Source organism: Etheostoma cragini, chromosome 11 (genome assembly GCF_013103735.1).
Source record: "Etheostoma cragini isolate CJK2018 chromosome 11, CSU_Ecrag_1.0, whole genome shotgun sequence".
NCBI classification, from domain to species: Eukaryota; Metazoa; Chordata; class Actinopteri; order Perciformes; family Percidae; genus Etheostoma; species Etheostoma cragini.
This window is the reverse complement of record NC_048417.1, coordinates 15325611-15347497: the sequence shown is the minus strand read 5'-3', so window position 1 is coordinate 15347497 and position 21887 is coordinate 15325611. Positions and strand designations below refer to the sequence as shown.

Below are 21887 nucleotides of genomic sequence, written 5' to 3'. Positions count from 1 at the left end.
GAGCAGTTGGAGGTTGTGTGCCTTGCACAAGGTGAACTGACTACTCTCCAGCTACCAGTACACAGTCTGTACTCAGTCTGTACGGGGACTTAAAATGGCAAAACTCCTGTTCCAGGAGCCAAGCCCCTAAGGATTGAGCTACGATTGTGCCCCTAATATATCATAAACTTTATTATTAATTAAACCTTATGATAAACTGATCAAAAACTAAAATCAAAACAGCAAACTTTAGAATGAAAAAAAATCTAGTAAAAATGATAAAAGTGTTACCGGTGAATTTGTCCATTTCTGTGCAGATAGTCCAGGCCCTCCAGGACTTCTTTTAATATAGTAGCAATAATAGGCTCATCTAGCGCTCGATTTCTGTCCGCTTCTTTGTTTGTGTGCTTAATTATATCCAGCATTGAACCTAAAAAAAAAAACACCACAGAAAAACACTCTAATTCTCATTCACTTATTTTTTACATATCATTGAAAAACACAATTCAGCTGCAGTGTTACTCTGAGTCATTATGTGATCAATATTCAGGGGCAAATTACTTCAGTGTCTTTTAATCGCTTGTTGTCTTTAACAGTTAAACATAATAGGCAGTACATTAGAGTGAGTAACATCAATGCTGTAATTCCTTCACAAGATAGAGCTGCAAGCTGTTTACAATAACATGCAACCAAGGGTCTGCTACTGCTTCTTTATAACTGTCATAAAGCCAGCCAAGAATGCTAGGCTGAATGTATTATGTATGCATAAAATGTTATGTTTTCAGCTCCACTATGAAGGTAATGTTTTTCTGGCTGCTTATTTGTTTGTTTGTTGGTTAGTTGGTTGGTTGGTTGGTTGGTTGGTTGGTTGGTTAGGTTTGTCAGCAGGATTTTGGAAAAAACTACAGGCCCAATTTTCATGAAACTTGGTGGAAGGATGTAGCATGGGCAAAGGAAAACCCAATACAATTTTGGAGCAGATCCAAATCACAGGGCGTACACACAAATTATTTTTCAAAAGCATTAACACCAAGTGGCAGGACGTGACTTTTCCACCAGGTGAAGCTACGGCTTAAAGATGCGAGCCGTGATGCCACAGACAGACGGCGGTGGCATTTAGAGGGTGAGTTTCAGTTTGTGTTATTAATTGTCACATTATATTTACAGTAATAGAAATGCCCATTTTGAATTTTAAATGCTAGACTCACAAAGAAAAATAAACTTTTAACATTTTATTTCTTGACAGTTGTCACCATATAACTACATATAAGTACAGAATAAAGATATTAGGGCTGAAAGATTTGGAAGGAATATCTATTTGCAATTATTTTGACTGATTTTGCATTTACAATATGATTAACAATATAGGAGTGAATGATCATTGTTGCATCAACATTCTCATTTTCATTAAAAAATACATTATGTTGATCATGGTATGATATCTATACCAAACAAAGATTTTTTTCTTAAGTCTGTAGGATACAATTTGTAGCCTGGGACATCTCTGCAGCACCAGAATATGTAACTCAAAATGATATTTTGACAAGTTTTGCCTACCTATATAAATATTGCGTCACCTGTGATTCAGATATTAAATACTAGTCCACATTTTGATTTCAATCAAATTCAGATTCCTTGTTCAGGCCTAATATATATGATCGTAATAAACATAGCCAAAAGATAATTAGTATACTCCATATAACTGCACTATTTTTCATTTTAGACATCTACAGTATAAGTGAGTTGTAACCCAGGCAGCTGTTACATAGTTGGCAGCAGATCAAAGCACAAACATATAGCATCTTCACAATCACTAAGCATGTATTATCAAGCCAGAGGTAGATTTGGTCCCAGGTAGCTTGGCAACCGAAGCTTACCTCCACTCAGAAGCTTCATGACTAACCAAAGTTCATCCTTCACTACAAAGGAGGTGTAGTAGGTGACAACATTGGGATGGTTGCACTGGCTCATTGCTTGTATTTCTTTCTATTGACAAAGAAAAATGACAGGATATGACATGTCAAATTATGTTCAACTGAATATATTTTAGTGAACTTTTTCTCTTAACCACAACTTGTAATTATAGAAAAAACGTAGTAATAGGAATTGACATACATCTCAGTGTATACGACCTTAAAGAAAATTATTTCAAATTACCACCACTTAGGTGCATTTACGAATATTGCTAGTCAGATTTACACAGAACAATAATCGTATGAATCCAAAAAAGTAGCAGTACAGCAATAAATAGTAGAACAAAAAAACTGTGTACACTAACTCTTACTGTACTCACCAATAGCTCATCCATGCTGGTCTGGCATTTTTCCAGGTTTATTCTCTTTATGGCAACGCGATCCTGTCTGGGGGTACAGAGGGCTGCCTGCACCACAGCTGTGGCCCCGCTGCCTGGAGTCACAGACACAACAGAGCAATGACAAAATGGACAGGAGCAAAAAGGGACACACAGCACACACAGCTGGAAGACAACTCTTAAATCCAGCATCACTCTGTGCCTTTACGGTATTTGTCTGGCCTTCTCTGCCTCAGTTTTTGTGTTGTGGTATTCATCTTTCATGTGTGCTAGCAGACAATGACAAAAACTGACTTTGATTAAAGCACTGATAGGTTGTTTACTTGGTTTATTGCAAATCAGGAGTACGCTAGAGTAGTGAAGTTGTTCATGCCAAGAAGCTGTGACACAGAGCGTATTGCTTTCCAACTGTTAGTGGCAGATAAGGAGAAGGAGAGAACCTGTGAGATCTGACTGCTCACCAGTTGATTATGAGAACAGAGGAAGGGGGGGGGGGGGGGGGGGGGCTCACTAGCTCATTATAGTCAGCAGCACACAGCCGTATTGCTACTTCTTATCAGTATTGACATGACATTTTAGCTCAAACACATAGTGTGCCAAAAATATTCAGGCAACTTCCTTTGCGTTTTGCCAGTAGGTTTCAGATTTTCATTGTTGTTATTCAGTGATATTTCTAAAACTAAAATATTCATGACACCACTGACCTTCTGTAACTCATGTAAGGACACATAATTTTTTCAAACTCTGAAGTGTCAGAAAATACATAACTACAGGGTTAATCATGATAACACCTCCATAAAACACGCATATATTTATACACACATATACACACACACACATATATTTTTTTTACACATAATATATATTTATATATTTTTTTCCCAATGTTTTTATTCTAGGATGAACATAAACAAGACACCTGATTGAGCATGCAGTTCACTGCCTTTGACTTACATGAATTGTGAGAGTAAGTGTTTAAACAATTAGTCAATTAATCGATTACAGAAAATGAATCACCACGTATTATGGTAATCAGTTAAGTCATCAAGCAAAACTTGTAAAGATCTTTTAGTTCCAGCTTTATCTAATAAAAGAAGTTGCTGCTTTTTTTCTGTTATGTGATTGTGAATTAATTATCATTGGGCATTGTTCAGTCTTTTCTAACATGAAATGGCAACAGAGTAATCAATAACAGGAATAAGTTAGTTACAGCCCTGCAAGGAGTTGAGTCTCTTACTTTTTATTTAGGGAAACTCTGAGTTTTAGTCTAACTACTATTGGCAATCTAGTTTGTAAGTTATCATTAGCATTAAGTACATATGACGTTCAAAACATTGCTCACTTTAGATGAAGTCCCATCCCAGATAAACACATTGCCACATCATCTGTGATTTAAGTAATGCTAATAAACTGGACAAGTGCCATAAACCGGCATTGTTGGAGTCCGTCTCTGTCATGTGAGCGACTAACATCACGCTTAGGAAAAGTGACATTTCCAACCCCATACAATAACCTGCATTTCAACTGATTCGGCTGATGTTAACCGGTAGTCTCTAAACGTGCCTGTTCACATCCGCATTGCAAAGCATTGCAGGAACCTACTGCACATAAAAAAGCCGGTAGGCCCCTCATCGTCATCCACAGCTGATACCCGCATGCCTTTCCATATTAATATAACGCTAGCTATGGCGATCACATCTCCGGGTACTAACCTATGACTTCCTGCAGCTCGTACGACTCCCTGGTAATTGGCCAGCTGGTTGTCAGTGCTGGTTGCGGCTGGAGGATAGGATCCGGAGTTTCGTCTTGATCCGCCATGATGATGATGATTCTGCGCTAGTTAGCAGCCTATCTCACAGACAGACTGAGAGAGAGAGAGAGAGCGAGAGAGAGAGAGAGAGGGGGAGAGAGAGAGAGAGGGAGAGAGAGAGAGAGAGAAAGAAAGAGAGAGAAAGAAAGAGAGAGAGAGAGAGAGAGGGAGTGTCAAATTTGACCTCACCTCCTCAGTACAAATGTCAGCTGGCGGCTATCAGGAACTATCGCCAGCGATGAGAGACAACCCGGAAAATAACGGACTGCACACATGCGCGCGCACACACACACGCGCACACTTTACAGTGACATGCCAGTTGACGACACAATGGTTCAATACACACTGTGAGACATGCATTGATTCAATTAACTATTAATAGTCTTGGGAAACAATCATGCGGCTTCAAAGGCTGCAATCCAGACATTTAATTGAGTATAGATTTGTTGTAAATTTGAAGCAACTAATATGTTAAAATACCTGGACGTTGATTTGTTACTATCAGGTAAATTGAGTTGGCAGCTGTGTGAGGCCATGGATGTAGTGTGAGACAGTAGCGCCGCGTTTGTGTGACGATTTCATGTCACATGGAGTCAAAACTGCAAGTGACGTTATTAACTCTTGCAAGTAGATGGCGCCATCACATCTTTCTAGGATCCATCGTATGATCACTGAAGGACGAAGTAATCACCGTTGATCTCTCCATACAGATAGAACGTAGGAATTTGCAATTAGAGCTGAAACAATCATTGGTCAATAGATTATTCAGCAACTATTGTGTTGATCCATTAATCGATTTATGTGCTCAATTTAGTTTCTTATTGTGATAGTAAATGGAATAGCTTGTGTTTTGGACAGTTGGTGGGACAAGAAAAGCAAGAGAATAATCGTCAGATTAATTAGCCTACTGCAAATAACCATTATTGCTGCCCTATTTGTTATATCCCTATTTTATATGTGTCTACAATTAAACTACAGAATCGTTAATACCCTCTGGCAGAAAATTTGTATCTAAAACTTTTTTTAAATGTAATGATCATGTTGTATTTCGCACACAGCATAAAACATGAAATGAAATCGAATTTTTATGTTTTGTACTATGCTCATGGATATGACTTGCCAAGTTACACTGATCTAAAACTACTGCAGTGTATAGCACCACCATGCAATAAATCCCTGAAGGTTATGATGCTTAGAGTTCGGTTAAAATTGTTTTAAAGATGTCTCAATTTGACAAAGGTCATTAAAGGAGGCTATAGTTTGTGGTTCTGTTGCCTTATAATAACAGATGTTTCAAAAATGTCAGTGCTATCAATGTTTGAACAAGATACCTCAACTAGCCTGAATCAAAACTGTCATTAGGTGGCGTGGTTTACCAACATGATGTCTGAAGCCCATCGCTCCAGTGTTGCCGTTCTAATTGCGCTTAAATGTCACCGTTTTACTAACAATTGATCAATGATCAGTTTGAGTTTGGCTATAATAAAACATTAAGGTGACACCGCAGGCAGGTTATTATGGGTTTCCTACTAATATAACGTGTGTATAAATGTGTAAAGCTAGCGGGGGGGAAAACAAACAAACAAAAAGCCATTCAGTCTTATAGTCCGTTTGGAGAATACTTCCCTGTTAGGTTGAGTGTTACTGCTGTATATAGCCAGCGGACTGTAACGTACACTGACTGTACTGCATGACATTTCAACGCACCAATCGCTTGCTGAGGAGCTGATTGAGTCTACTTCCCTACCCTGGGATAGCTGAGGGGAAGCGGACGGACGGCGATCTCGTACGGATATCTCATCATCAGCCGAGTCTGCACGGTCAGATCGCCTGGGAGAGAGCTCCGGGATACAGCGGGCCGTCGATTTCTCTTTCCACCCGGTCACGGTGTCTGCTGCGGGGAAATGGCCGGTATTTTGGCGTGGTTTTGGAACGAGAGGTTCTGGCTCCCACATAATGTAACCTGGGCTGACTTAAAAAACACAGATGAAGCAACGTTCCCGCAAGCCGAGGATCTCTATCTGGCGTGTCCTTTAGCATTCTGCATCTTTATGATACGGCTGGTGTTCGAAAGGTGGGTCGAATGCACATGCGGTAATCCAGGTGGCTGTGCAGTTCGTTTTGTTGTGTCGATAAAATGCTCCAGTTAATGATGCCGCACACCCCGCTGTCCATGTTTGTCAGTCTGTCATCTAAACAATTGCTTCATATCTGGTTAGCCCACAAATCACCACGGTTGATCATCCTTCTTTCTGCAGGCCTGCAGCATTACGCGCTGTCTGCCTTTGATGCATCTGTCACAGAGCACACACACACACAGTGCAGCCAAGTTGCCATACTCACCCAAATCCAGTTATACCTAAATTTCAACAAAGCACCATGCTGGAGACTGGCTCCTTTGCTAATCCAGGTGGTTTGTTTTAACTCTACTGCTCCAGTTATGATATGTGATATGTTGCATCATCTTATCTATGACTGTTATAGAGCCATGGTGGTCAGGGCAACTCTTTCATGAATATGTGGGTCAGAAGTCTCTTGTGGGAGTAATGAGAGCCACTTCACCCTTCACTCATGTTCGGTATTTATCCCTGAAAACACAGTCAATTCCTAAAGTGAAGATCATTTTAAACAGAGAAGGCTAACGTTTGACTCAAATGTGTTAAATCCATGAGATAATGTATAGCCTATCATGAATGTATCCATTGTGTATTTACACAGTTGACTTGTTAACCTGAGTAGCTACATGCCTATCCTTGCATCACTGCTTGCCAAATACACATCAATTCAAGTGTTTTACTAAATGCAATCAGAAATGTGCAGACTGCACATGGTTTGTAAAGTGGTTTACAGGACAATGCCAAATGCTTTTTTTTCAAAAGTACAACAAACTGGATTTTCTCGCTGCTGTGTTGTTCCCAATTCTTCTTTTATTCTACAAGTAAATGTCAACCTTTCAATCAAAAATGGTCTTCCTCAAGACGTCCTGTGGAAGACCACTTGTGGTCAAAACATTGTTGTGTTTTGGTAGAGTAAAAGAAGAATTGGAAGGAAGCAGATGCAGGTGTCCAGGTGAAGATTACTTACCCAGCACCTGCAAAGAATTTATAGATATGCATGTGCTTCCTTGTGATTGCATGCCTTGGGTCCCGTCCTTAAATTTAAACAATTTGCATTTAATTCACCAAAAAGATATTGTCTATGTGTTGATCTAGAAGATGATATTTTAATTGCAGGTTTATTGGAAGACCATGTGCCATGGGGCTGAAAATCCAAGCCAATGGGCCCCAAAAAGCACAACCCAATGCTATCCTGGAGAAGGTTTTCACTGCTATAACCAAGGTGGTGCATGTGTTCACTTTATTATTGTTAATGTTTTATAACCTGACATTTGTGCCACAATGAAAAGTTCAGTTAAGATATGGAGTGTGTACCTTGTCTTACCAGCACCCAGATGAGAAGAGGTTGGAGGGCCTGTCCAAGCAGCTCGACTGGGATGTGCGGACCATCCAGCGCTGGTTCAGACAACGTCGAAACCAGGAGAAGCCCAGCACTCTCGCCCGATTCTGTGAAAGCATGTAAGGCAAAAATTCACTTTTAACACCACAACATATAGCATTGCCTAAATTATCTGTGAGCCATTTTCTCTCCATGTTATAAATTAAAGTTTGTGGAAATTAAAATTGCAGACTTTAAACTTGCCTAAGTTAGTGAAGATCATATCTGCTTTATTGTTATCATGTGTATCATTACTTTGTTGATGATTGGTAATACAGTGAGAAACCATTATGATGGTACTTCAGTTTTGGCAAACCGTTACTGTGTTTTACATGGCTTATAAAGATTGCAACATGAATGCTGATGCTGATGTGGGACGATCGTCAAATGTGTCCCAGGCTGTAACGGAGAACTGGCTAATCTGCAGTAGAGCAGTTGCCATCAGGGAGATTGTAGTTACTTTGTAGTGTGATGTTAAAGGCCAACAAGCCAGTGTGGCTGTCACAGTAGAATCATGTCTGACACCAGTAGAGCCAATCTGGCAGTTTAGGACACAGGGAGCCTCACATCTTCTGCCTGAGGCTGCTGTTCACTCAGGAGAACAACACTGGCTGATAAAACCACTGGACTCCTGTTACAACAGGGGAATCTGTAAAAGCAAACCTGCTTTCTTATAAACCAGAAGAGACAGAGTTTGCTCTCCTCTGCGATATATTTGTGAGTTTATTGAACATACTTAGCTGACATTCAATCTGTCTAAGCAACCGTACCAAAGCTCTTATCTGCATGCAGCATAATTGACTGCAGACGATATTGGGCTTTGCAATAGTTTGGCCAGGTTTTCAGTCTCAACTGCTTACGGTGCAATTCTCCAAACAGTGCCGGGTTTGGTCCGTCCAGCAGTGATTGTGCTCTAATTAGGTCCTCATGCACAGCTGTTGCCGACTGATAGCATGCTTTGTCTTTTCATAATGCAAACAGAGAGTATGTAGCAGACACATCTGGTCTGGAAATAATGAAGACACTGCATAGATTTAGTTTACCAGCTATTGTTACTGCCTCTGTTTTCCCAGTAAATACAGAAAAAAACATCCCAACAAGTTCATGTATTGATTTTCTTTTCTTTTTTGCGAGAAACCTAAAGTAACCTCTTTTTTTACAACAGAAACTGATATTTCTTAGGTCCTTTGCACAAAAACAATTAAAAAAAATCACTGGAGACAAGAATTATTTTACCACAGTGGCAGAAGTTATTTGTGTTAAGAAAGATTCATTTAAAGCCTTAAAATGAGATTAAATGACAAATTCAGATGAGCCGTTTTTTCAGGGTAGTTTAATCAGACTGTTCCTCCTCTTGTCAGTTCTCCTTGTTTAGGGCGGGAGGAGGAAGAAGCAGGCTTTGATGTCCTCGGTTGCCCCTCTTGTTTGCTCTCATCTTCCTCCTTTCTCTTCTCTCTTTCACAGAGAACAAAGAAATAATCAGAAGCAAACAATATGAACTTTTTTAAAATAAAGAGGCTAGTTCTATGACCAGATTTTAAAACACTAAATATATTTACTATTTTTATTTTGTAATATGTATCGTTGGCTTCTCTTATTATTTGATGTATGTTAAAATGGAATGGTTCAACCTTTCATCTTTTTTATAAGTTGAATAATAATTTTAAATGTACTCCCTATTTTGCAAAGAGTATGAAGCTACCGCCATTAGCCGATTAACTTAGTGGAGCACAAAGACTGGGAACAGTGGGAACTAGCCTGGCTCTGTCCAAAGGCAATAAAATACCAAAAGCACCTCTAAAGCTAATTAACACAGTATCTCTCGATTTATGCCGGGCTGTTTCTTGGATGGGTGCAGTCACTTCCTGTGTTCTTGTCATCAATGTGAGGTTGCCATGCAACCAAATTAGACTGCAGAAAGTCACTGTGCCCAGCAAATAAATAGTCTAGCATAAACATCCCCCAACCACAACCTTTAGTTTTTTGACTTTATTAAAAAAAATGTAATATAGTTTAACCAAGCAAGATATAACATGGATGTATGTATATGTGTATTCATATGTACAAGTGAGCTTGAGAGGTGCATGTATTTTATTACCTTTGGGCAGAGACAGTTTTTTAGTCTTTGAACGAAGCTACGCTAACCAGCTGCTGGCTGTAGCTTTATATTTAGTATACAGATACAAGAGTGGTATCGATGTGGTTGGATTGGCTCAGTGGGTAGAGCAGGTACACCCGTCTACTGAGAGGTTGATGCCTTGGCACAGAGGTCCGGGGTTCAAATCTGACTTGTGATGATTGCATGTCTTCCCCTTTCTCACCTAGCTGTCCTATCAAATAAATGCAGAAAGCCCAAAAAATAATGAGTTGTATCGGTCTTCTCATCTAACTCCCGTGAAAGAAGCAATTTCCTTCAAATGCTAAACTTTTCCAATGCATTTCTTTTTGCTTTTTTTAGGTTGGTGGTTTATTATAATGCCTCATATCATAGTTTTATGATATTAATAGTCTATATCTACAACCTTCCACTTCCAGAATTGCTCTGATGCCGCCGGAAATTTTAAGGACTAAGCTTAACTGCTCTATCTGTCCAATCTGAGTTTTCTGTTGCACAACTAAAATAACTTAAAAACAAACACACGTTTTCGCAAAACCAAGTTCCTTCCAGAGGCTATTTCGCAGCGACACCGTGGTTCTGCCCAGTGCTTAGTGCCACTTATGACCATTTTGATTAAATGCCAATAAACCAGAGCACGTTTTTCTCCCATCCCGGAATGCTTTGTGGACTAGCAAGACCCTCCTCCGCAGCACTGTGGAGGAAGGTTTTGGAAAGCAAGACTGTCACGTTAATAAAAAAAAATGAATACTTGCATTTTCTTGACAATTATTAGCCTTTAACTATGATCTCTTAATTTGTCATTCCTCGTCTTTACTTTCATCAGATACAAAATCAAAGCTTGCAATTAATTCTCAAAAATACATTTACGCAATTAACCAATGTAGAAACATGCTATTATTATCAGCTGAGATTACGAGTAGTCTCATTAATGCTCTTTCTATGACTGATATGTTGGTGTATGATTTAATACCTTTTAACCACGCCTCCCCAGAAGCAGCTCAGCAGACACCAAGCCGATATCTGATAAGCATGTGTGTGCTCAGCAGATGCTTTTACAGCAGCTGAGAGATGAGCCATTTACATGGCAGTTGGGAGTCATTGTGATTGTACCTGTATAGCAGTGATTTGGCACTTAAAAAATACTTGAAAGCTTGAAGAACTTTCTTTATTATGTGCCAGGTAGACTTGTCCAGTTAATTTGGTTTTACAATATACTTGCATTTATTAAATAGTAACAAATGAATATCCTGCATATCATCCAAACATTCACCGAAAAGGACTGTCTGTTGGAGAAGCTGATTTATCCTGTTCTCTTTTTGAGTGTTCATGTCATGTTGTGTTTGGAGGCTCTGGATGTCTAAATTTGTTTGATTTGAGGTCGGCTGGAACAAACACACGGCACAACCTTTAAAGTATGCAAAAACTCCTCTCACATGACAGGTCATACAGCTTCTGTCACAGCCTGGGGCTTCATCAGTTAATGTTTTCTTTAATGTCACAGAAATCAAGCTTTGTTTTCTGCCTGTTCTGTATGTTTTGCTTCATAAAACTATTGAACTGTATTAAGAAGTGAATGCATATATCCTAAAATATAGGTTTGACTGGGAAGAACATTTAATCACATTGGTTACAAATCTGTAAAATGTTCTGACAACTTAATAACACTCAAGAGGGGGTCTCTCATTTAAGCCTAAGACATAATTAGATTTGTTCCCTGTAGAAACACATATGATTTTGTCTGTTGCAATTTCCACATTGGTTTGGAAAGTTGTTTGCTAGTTGGCCAGTCTTAAATCCTTTCAGTTGCTGACTGTTATGAGTTTGGTATATATATGTACATCTACCTCCTGTGACAGCTGAAGACGTTTCTTCTTTGCTTGTAAGCTCAGACCTCATGATCACCTTTCCTACCATTGTTTTGTTGTTGTAGTTACTGTACATTATGAGCAAGGTTATATAAAGCAAGATGGGCTGGGACAGTGTTAGTGTCTTGTCTTTGCCCCCGGATCTCACCAATGTGAAGTTACTGAAGTCCGCTTTTCTGTGACTCATCCCAGACTGTAGATGTGGGGAAGTAAGAGGACATCACACCACTTCAAATTTCTGATTACAGGCAGGACAGCCACATAGTGTGCCACAGTGTGCTACACCTAGGGACAGACCTACATAAGCAGTTTACAGAACAAGTTGTGTTCATGTACATGTTCCTTGGTAATTTTTTTTAAATCTAAATTGTTTGTCTTCAGAATGTGATGTAGCTGCATTATTCTCTACAAATTGGTTTTAGTGTATTAAAGCAAATAGCTTTTCCCTCTAATTTACGCATCCTTAACCTTAATCCAAAATTGTATTATAGACTAGCCTTGATAAATCCAAGTGGAAAAGAGAAAGAAAAAAGCCTAAATTAAAAGAATTGCAAAACACTGTACAGCTAAAGGCTACTTTATCATCCATATTTAGCCTACAACCTACTAAAAACAATACTGTTACTGTTAAAAGTAGTGATAGGATTGTTGCCTAAATACGTTAAAAAATAATTTATATTCGTTATATTTTTTCTCTGTTTCTTTCAGGTGGAGATTTACATTCTATCTGTACATATTTACCTATGGAGTGCGTTTCCTTAAAAAGGTAAGCTTTCCTTACAGACAAATGAGGATCAGCCAGCTGGTATGCCAGAAGTTAGTTAGTTTGAGTCACAGAGGTTCAACACCATTTTCTACAGCTCATTTTGGAGTACACGGCTAGCATGAAAATCTTGTGGTTTCTGGCATGATGAGCGCCAAGTCATGAGATTGGCAAGTAAAAATGGTGTTCTGCTCTAAGGGAACACATTGTTTAAAGGCAATGTGTATTAAAGCCTAGTGCACAAATTATTCATTAATAATGGATTCTAAAAGGATTGAGGGAGCAACTGACAAAAAAATAACCAATGCTGAAGAATGCCATGCATTAAATATGGAAATCCATTTTTCACAAAGAATGTAGGACTCAATCATGATTCTTTTGAAAATTTGCTGCTGAAAGTCATATCATATGTGCCATTGCTGGCTATCTTTCCATTTAGGATTGCAATTCCAATGGTAACTTAAAACGCCTGCTTGCAAAATAATGCCCCTAAGATGACTCTAGGCCTATATAGTTAGAGTTAGACTACATGTTGACAGTAAAGTACATTAAACCTTACGTTACTGCTTCAGAGTAACGTAAGACGAGTGTTAACAGTAGAATGTGGTTGTTGTTGTTTTAAATATTTCTTTAATAATATTACGATTGGGCTATTGGTGTTAGCTAGTGAAATCTAGCAACACCGCATGCTTAAATTTGCGCTTCAAAATAAAGTTAGCACGCTTTACTTTTGACCTGCTTTCTATGTGCTGCATAACTATACACATACAAACTATCAAGTCAAGGTACAATGACCGTACTGTACGTTTTCATGAAAGCGAACCCACTGCAATTCTTACATTTAACGTTAACGTCCATCATTTCTGGAACTAGCTAACGTTAGCTTAACGTTATCCTCTGTGTGGGCTAGCAAGAACATTAGCTTAAGCAGCTAACGTTAGCTACATGCATGCCAACCTTTCTAACAAACATAATTCCAATCTATTTTATATTGAAGACTTTCTTGTCAAAGCACTTTTACCTGTCTAACTTTTACCTACCTGTGACAGTATTGTGAAAATCGATAATAACGTTACCATGCTTCGCTGTGCCACGCGATACAAGAGATTCAAGAATTAAATTCAGCGCTCCGTTTTTAGAAATTTTGAGCCGCACTTGTGAGAGTTTAGAACTTTTTAGTATTTTTGTCCAATGTGCCAGTTATAATAAGAACGCTATATTACATTAAAAAAAGGGTATAAGCAACAAAGCAATAGTTCAAAGTCTCTCAAAGACACAAGTTGCATGATGAAGCACTTTGTGAAAATAGTTCATTCCCTGGCCTGGCAATCCCTGCCTCAGGCTCCAGTCTCTGTGGGATATATTAATAGAGCAGGTCCGGAGAGGAGAGCAGGAGATGTAAACTCAGTCACAGTGATGGGTCACTGTTTGCTTACACATTCTTATGTATTACAGTTACCATTTCTCTTGCCATATCTTTTTTTCAGAACTTCCTTTGGTATGCACTGTAACAGAATCTCTTATAACAGTCATTCATTATTTTAGAAACCACTTTGATCAAGGGAATTTTTCTTTTTTTCAGTGTTCACAATAATATTGATGTGTTAAATCTGAAATGACATGTTGAATTCAACTCCATTGTATGTGTGGGAACAGCATAACACTGCATTAAAGAGAGCCTGGGGCCTGCTCTTTCTAGGTTTCATTAAAATACAACATACTGTATGAGACTGCTCAGGGATTGAACAACAAAGTGTTTCCAGCGTTATCCCTGGAGTTTAACAGTACATTGTATTACAATGCTGTCTTAACCTAAGTCATTTAGTCACAGTTTTATGACATTTGACACTTTTAAAATATAGTCTAGTTTTATTAGTTTTCAAATAGGTTAAAAAGTATTGATTTTTAAGTTACTCTTTTCCTTTTCTGCAGACTGCATGGCTTTGGAACACTAAAGAGTGCTGGTACAACTACCCTTACCAGGTAAAAGTATTTTAATACACTCATCCTCAGTAATCATGATACATATCATATAAACATATATTTGTTCTAACCTTGTTGCTTTTTGTGTTTACGCAGCCACTGACTGTGGATATCCATTATTACTATATACTGGAGCTGTCTTTCTACCTTTCCTTACTCTTTTCCCAATTCACAGACATCAGGAGGAAGGTAAGAATGACTGCAAGTCACACCAAGATATGCATTACATGCATCTCCAATAACATGGAAAATTGAACATTTGTTAAAAGATCTGCTGTAAGGCAAAAGGTGACACTTTTAGTCATGTTTTTCCACGTCAAGGAATGTCTGTTCTGTTTATGACATTGCACAGAAAAGACCTCTTTTCTTACTGCCTTGACTTTGTAATGTTTAGTCTGTTTGCATTCTGCCTCAATTTATTCTTACTGATGTGAGAAATAACAAAATATTGCGAGGGCAAAAAGGATTAACACATTTTCAAACTTTCAGAAATTCAATTCACTATCAAACTTCACAAAAATCTTTCTCAAGATTTCCCCCAATAATGGTGCAGTCTGTTTTTGTTTGATATTGTGTAAGCTTTTGTGTAATACGATCAGAAAATTACTGTACTTTTATAATCTGTTACATGATGGTGTCAAACAATACTCAAATAGTATATAGAAGTTTGACGAATAGATAAACTTAAATGGTTTCTCTTCACATAATGACATATTTCAAGTTTAGTCTGTTATTTACATAAATATTTATGTCAGACAATAATAATGAATCGTAGAAGGAAAAGCAATAGGAAAAGGGCATCGTTTTTTCTTCCGTTCCTACTTATTCATGAAAAATAATTCCCAATCAACAAACATACCAAATCACAAGAGTTAACATGTCGCTGACAGCATTGCCTTCTTTCATGTATATTAACCATTTAAATATACTTCCAGCAAGCTGATACAAGTGACATTATAGGTTTATAATGTATACACATTAAACACATTGAAATATGAATAAAGTGAATAAAGTTCAACTTGATCAGTCTTTGTAAGAACTGAGATTAGCTGGAACAAACATTCTTCAGCCCACTTTCATCTTCTTTTTTTGTCATGAAAATGGCTCCATTTTCGGTTCATTAACTATCAATTCGCATGCCTTCCAGCCGTGATCTTACGCCTGTCTCCAATCCATCCTCAGCTCTGCCCTCTTCACAAAAACACTTCACTCACTGTACTCACAGCAGCCCTCATGATGCCATGCTGTGTATGCCCTCACTCTGTCATCTCTTTGTTGACTGTTGGCATGTTGTCTGTTTTTGTTTCTCCTTTCAGTTTTTTAATGCACAGTACTACACTGAGGAGGTCCTCTGCATCCCCTGCCAATTCCAGTATGTTCTCCCCGCACACTCTTGCCTTGTTTTCATTCTGTATCTTGCATCATTACTCTTCCTTCTCTTCCTTTTCATGCTGTCTCCATTTGGGACTGGTTCTGGTTGCTTTGAGCTAAAACATTTCTTAATATGTGCTAGAGGAATGCTTTTCCATGCCAGCTGGCTGCATCATTAGTCCCCTGGGGCTTCATTCAATGCTATCCCACACCTTACGGCTCATACTGTACCAAGACAGGACCAAAGTTAAACTATGATTTATTTTCACAATTTTCACAAGCTTAGGTGATATGCTTGATTCTGAGATTTTTACTCATATTTAAACAGTGGTGGAATGTAAACTAAATGCAATTACTGCAAGTATTGTACTTTTATTGAGTATTTCCATTTCACGCCACTTTATACTTTTTTTCCACTACAGTTCAAATGAAAATATTTTACTATTTACTCCACTACATTTATTTGACATAAATGTTTAGTCAGTAGTTACTTTAAAACATTAATATTTGACATATAAAATATTTAAAGAGTTTATAATATGATGCATTGTTATAGATTAAACTAATCAAAAGTATAAAGAATCATTAAAAAGTAGCTCCACCTTGACCAACTACAACAGTAAAATATGCTTTCTAATTTATGCATTACTAATAATGACCTTCACAGTCAGAGGGCAGTTTGTCTGCATTGAGAACTCTTGATATTTAAAGCACGCATTTAGTTAATGATAGATATTTTCATGGTGGCAGTAACTTAGTCCAAGTTTTCTGAGCGTGGACTGGTAGCTCAAGAGTTGTCAGTTCACCTGCTGGGCAGTGCAGCAATGCCTTTAAGCAAGGCACTAATCCCCTAACTGCTCAGAGGGCCAAACTGCCATATGGAAACATGGCACTTTTTAATATAGGCACTCACCAGTAGGGGCCTTTTTCTTTTTTTTAAATAAAGCCTTATTACATAATGTTATGCGTTTGTGCGAAAACACAAAGCTAATGTGTGTGTGATTTCATCACACGTCGGCACTGCACTAGATGCCCTGAGTAGGTGTCGCATACAGTGACTCAAAACAGTCGTGAGGCAACACAGTAGTTGTGTGACATGTCCTTGGCAACTATGTCCCCAGGATTTCCTGATCATGTTCCTGCACCATGTGGCAACAATTTCCCTCATCACCTTTTCCTACGTGAACAACATGGCACGAGTTGGAACTCTGGTCATGTGTCTCCACGATGCAGCCGACGTGCTGATAGAGGTGAGAGAAGTAAATGCTGTGGATGGACAGATGGGCAAAGGGAGGCAAAGATGGTTGGGTGTGTGGGTGTGAGTGTTTTGAGTTTACATGCTTAGCTACCCACCTTTATCTACCTTTAACTTACATTATGAACAATATGTCAGACTGTACAATGCATGTGCAACATACTCTTTGTTGGAAACTAGAGCTTTTTAATAATAATGTCAGCAATGTCAGTTGTTTTCATGTCCAGATTAATGGTTGTTTCTTTTTTCTACTAAGGCTGCCAAAATGGCCAACTATGCCAAATGTCAGATACTGTGCAACCTCCTGTTTGCAATGTTTGCAATTCTCTTTATAAGTTCCAGGCTGGGAGTTTACCCTGTCTGGTGAGTGTAATTTTCTTTCTTGTGTACAATAGTTAGCATCATTATTAAGGCTGACTTCACTGAAGTAATATTAGCCTTTCATTTTAATAGAGTGCAGTCCATACAGGCAGTAATAGACTTCAAAAGCTGTGCAGCAGATGCATGAAATGTTCTTCACATTTTGGCAGACCAGCTTTGAAAATGCATGTCAGTGTCACAAAGATCTCAGTGCTTTTTAACTTCTTTCTCCACAACGGTTTATGGTTCAGATACATCTCTGTGAATTTTGTTGCTAGGTAATAGTTTCTATGGATACAGTAGCTTTAACGTCTCAAATAAAGCCAAACCAAACAACAAATGAATTGCAGCACATTAAGGCCATTGCTTTGTCATTGAAAAGTGTCTGGAGTTAAATCTTTTTGTTAAGATTTTTTTTTTTTTTTCTTTTTACTAATAAGGATCTTGCATCGTTTTGTGTAATTGCTTTACATTGCATGTATTCAGCATTTCCAATTGTAGCCAATTATAACAGGCCTTTCTGATATTTGCCACATTTACCACAAAACAATGTAAGTCCTTGAAAGTGTGTACATCAGTTATCAAGCAAAGGGAGACATGATTTAGTTTCTCAGTCACGCATCTGTTTTTTTCCCATAAAACACCATCAATTTTTGATCCACACAGAATATCTATTTCAGGCATCTAGATTTAAACTTGTCTTCAATAAATAAATAATAAACAATGCGCAATATTGTAAGACAGCTTTTTAAACAGTTTAAGCCAATACCCCACAGCTCTCTGCCTTTGTTCCCCTGTAAAATGATGATACACTACATTTTAGTCAGCCACCACCACACCAGTAGTAAAGTTGTCATTACTGTAAAGCTGTTGCCATGGCTTCAGTATCTGGAGGATGATTCAGAAAGCCATTTGCAGGAATTGTCTCAAGGATATATTTAACACGAATGCGTAAAGTTTTGATTGCATGTCATGTGAAGCCATACTTGTTTTTCTCCATTAGCAATTTTAAATACATATTCCTTGTACATATGATGGACTATGAACAACATTATTTTTCAAAGACACATGTCTGTTTGTGCTACAAACACGTCATTAAAGGGCAGGTGTTGCAGGAAAGAACGAAAGCTGAAGCAGAGCTCAACTTGTTTTTTCACTGGCTTCTGCCACTAAGAGAGAGAGAGAGCTCTTACTCCTTGTTTTTTTCTAATAAAACATGTCAAGTTAATTATCTCACTCCTCCTCTGTTGCTGTGGCAGGATTTTAAATACCACATTGTTCGAGAGTTGGGAGATTGTAGGGCCCTATCCGTCCTGGTGGGTCTTCAACCTGCTTCTGATCCTGCTGCAGCTACTTCACTCCTTCTGGTCCTACCTCATAGTGAAGACAGCGTGCCAAACCATCTCCAAAGGAAAGGTGAGTCACTACACTCAGCTCGCCTTTGAAGTCCCTCTGCATACTCCTTCCATTTATACCTGTTCTTGCATAATAAGGTGTTTTTATGATAGTATATAAATACTGTGTAGTGCTTTCAAAAGCCACTTTTGACTTGCCCTTTCTATTCTTTATGCTAACTTGCATCCTTCAAGGTGGGAAAATGGAATCCGTTGCATGTAAGTAGCCTTAAAGGGAAACATCTCAATCATACTGGTGTACTGTGTGCTTGTGTGTTTAATTTCATGTCTCCAGCTTCCATTTAATCATTTGCATTTGACCCCCTCAATTGTCAATATCAGCCCGATCCTAATCAGTGCAGTTCTAGCTAGATGCTCCTGGCATGGCTTCAGAGATGCAAATGTCAGTATATTGGTCGTTCCACCACTTTGGTCCAGACTAAAATAACACAACATGTTACGTACAACAACTATTTTACGTACGTATACTCCCTGAAATCTTATACAGACATTCCCTGTCCCCGGAAGAGTATTTGGTGGAAGTATACTGGGTGGATTAACACAAAATATTACACAGGCATTCATGGTTCCCAGACTATTAATCCAAATTAATTTACAGTAGTAAATTTGTCAATTTATTTGTAAATCTTATGATGTTGGATGAATCTACCCTTTCCATGTTTGATTATATAATGTCAACGGTAATAAATTAAGTGGTTGCTTGACCAAAAATTTCTGTTTTAAATCACTGTAAATTGAATGTACAGAATATGGGTGTAATAATTTGGACTTTTTGTAGGACAAAACAAGGTCAAGCTCTTTGAAATTGCAATGGTCATTTTCAATTATTTTCTTACATTTACAGACTAAATAATAAAGCACTTGCAAGTGCTGTCAGTTAAACACATTATTAGTGGCGTTAACCCAAACTCATTTCAACGGCGTACAATTTTTTTATCGCAAAATAAATGTTCTTTTTGGCCTAGCCACCTTTGTAGTTTTTCACATGCTGTTGGAACAACAATTTACATTAGAAAAACTACACCACCACACCAGATCTAGCTAGAGTGGAAACAAAACAACAGGCACGCCACATACACTTTTTGGGATGCCAATAAGATTCTGAATGGAAAGTTTACTTTTTAAAAGTTGACAAATGGTTCACAAGACCAAAGTGATCTGTGTGTTTTGTCTTCGAACTGAGCGATCTTCGCAGCACGTCCAGTCTGAAATACCACTTGATGGCCAAGCCGGAGCTGATGCAATTTTTTTCACCCTTTTATTGATAGACAGTGTTACTTTGTGTGAGAAATCATTTGCTCCAAGTGTGAATGTTACGTGTGAAGTGGAACACTACACTTGTTGTTTTCAATAAAAAAACATTTGCACAATGCGAGCCAATCCAGAGCAATAATATGAGAATAAATAATGGGAGAAAAAGAAATTTAGAGACACTTAGAATACATAAAAATGTCCGATTAATTGCGAGTTAACTGTGACAATAAGGGGCGGCTGTGGCTCAGTGGAAGAGCGGTTGACTGCCAATCGGAATGTTGGTGGTTCGATCCCCGTCCCTGCAGTCATTGTCGAAGTGTTCTTGGGCAAGACACTGAACCCCGAGTTGCCCCCGGTGCTGCGCATCGGAGTGTGAATATGTGTGAATGTTTATCTGATGAGCAGGTGGCACCTTGTACGGCAGCCCCGGCCACAGCGTATGAATGTGTGTGAATGGTGAATGTTTCCTGTAGATGTAAAAGCGCTTTGAGCAGTTGTTAAGACTGGAAAAACGCTATATAAATACAGCAGATTTACATTTACAATAATGCAATTAATCGCGATATTTTAATCATTTGACAGCACTAAAAGCAATCAATCAAAAAACAGTAGTGAGATTAAAAATATTTAAAAAAAAACATTAGTTGCAGCCAAAACATTGTCATGTTCAGAGGGGTCTCTTGAAAATAGTTTGTATGGCTTTTCTAGCCTGTTGCTTGATATTGATTGGCAGAACACCTCCTGGTTTGACACACAAAAGACCATTTGTATGGCAGCCATGCTATCTGTGGCACAGATAAAAATTTTAATAAGAAAATGTCATCTCCAACCATCCCTCTTATTTCTGCAGGTCTCTAAAGACGACCGCAGCGACATCGAGTCCAGCTCTGATGAAGATGACAGCCCCCCACCGAATCACAAGCTCCACAGCAGCAGCAGCAGCACTAACGGGACCAACAAAAATCACGGGACCAATGGTTACCTGACAGGGCCCCCGTACGCCGATGAACACTGACTAACACAACCCCGGAGCCATGCTAAAGACACCATCCATCCATCTATCCATCAATCTCTGTGTGTGTGTGTGTGTGTGTGTGTGTGTGTGTGTGTGTGTGTGTGTGTGTGTGTGTGTGTGTGTGTGTGTGTGTGTGTGTGTGTAGTTTTCCCTTATCACTTGGATTCTTTACTAATTTCCCCGTGCAATTTATTCTCTTCATCTATATATTTGTATCAAACTGCACTCAGTGAAATATCAAAGCACTCCTATTGGTACAACCCACTATCTGTTTAGCCAATGAATGAAAGCATTCCATTCACGATGTAAGCATGCTACTTTAACATACAGTAGTCTGGCATACTGGGGGGGGGGGGGGTGTTTTTTCTTATGTTAGTGTTTTTCTATGTTATTTATTTTTTTATAAATATGTTTGCACATGGTGCGACAACTACCTTACTTTGATGTCAGTGTTAAAGATAAAGAAATAATCTTAAACACAGATGTTTTTTTCACACAACACATCATGACAAGTATTAGCAAAATGCTAAAGACCTGGGTTTACTTTCAACGCTACACCCCCAAAGATTTGCCAAAAATGTTTGACATTTTCTTACATTTTAAAACACATTCTCCACTCAAACTGTATAAGAGATGTCAATACCAGTTTTATGTGTGTCTATTATGGCTAGATGCTGTATTCCCTATTAATGCATTTGGTTAGGTATTCTGATACGTTTCTGGTAAGCATTTCATGAAATGCCATTTGTCCTCTAAGGAGACAGTTTGAGTTTGAGTTTTTTGAGTTATTCAATAAATAAAAAAACAAAAGTGTGTGGGTCTGTTCAATGAATGTAATCCGCACAGAAAACCTTTATCAAACCATGGTGATGAATTTTCCTGAAGAAATTAC

General features: G+C 38.4%; 2 protein-coding genes across 6 annotated transcripts in view; one reads left to right on the top strand and one right to left on the bottom strand.

Moving 5' to 3' along the window:
- Positions 1-7619, bottom strand: part of stk39 (serine threonine kinase 39) — a 24775-nt gene extending 17156 nt beyond the window's left edge. Inside the window, exons 1-5 of one of the 5 annotated variants that reach the window (XM_034884885.1) lie at positions 7532-7619; positions 4003-4154; positions 2273-2385; positions 1857-1965; positions 271-409 (exon numbers count right to left, since the gene is read on the bottom strand). In XM_034884885.1, the coding sequence (XP_034740776.1) occupies positions 271-409; positions 1857-1965; positions 2273-2385; positions 4003-4108 (467 nt within the window). In that variant the 5' untranslated portion in view covers positions 4109-4154; positions 7532-7619. Of the gene's footprint in view, positions 1-270; positions 410-1856; positions 1966-2272; positions 2386-4002; positions 4222-4289; positions 4494-4580; positions 4768-7531 lie in introns of those variants that run through there. The other 4 variants (XM_034884886.1, XM_034884887.1, XM_034884883.1 and 1 more) reach the window with 4 other exon arrangements.
- cers6 (ceramide synthase 6) lies at positions 5793-21802 on the top strand. The gene is made up of 11 exons (XM_034884889.1): positions 5793-6174; positions 7334-7439; positions 7545-7675; positions 12288-12345; positions 14275-14325; positions 14422-14514; positions 16818-16946; positions 17208-17314; positions 18571-18727; positions 18901-18924; positions 20831-21802. The coding sequence occupies exons 1-11, from the start codon at positions 6005-6007 to the stop codon at positions 20993-20995; spliced, it is 1191 nt and encodes a 396-aa protein (XP_034740780.1). The 5' UTR covers positions 5793-6004; the 3' UTR covers positions 20996-21802.
- Positions 21803-21887: the final 85 nt, after the last annotated feature.

Coding starts and splice junctions, on each gene's coding strand:
- cers6 (XM_034884889.1), top strand. CDS start 6,005: ATGGCCGGTATTTTGGCGTGGTTTTGGAACGAGAGGTTCTGGCTCCCA. Junction 17,315..18,570: donor CTGGGAGTTTACCCTGTCTG/GTGAGTGTAATT, acceptor TTGCTGTGGCAG/GATTTTAAATACCACATTGT. Junction 18,925..20,830: donor GAAAATGGAATCCGTTGCAT/GTAAGTAGCCTT, acceptor TTATTTCTGCAG/GTCTCTAAAGACGACCGCAG.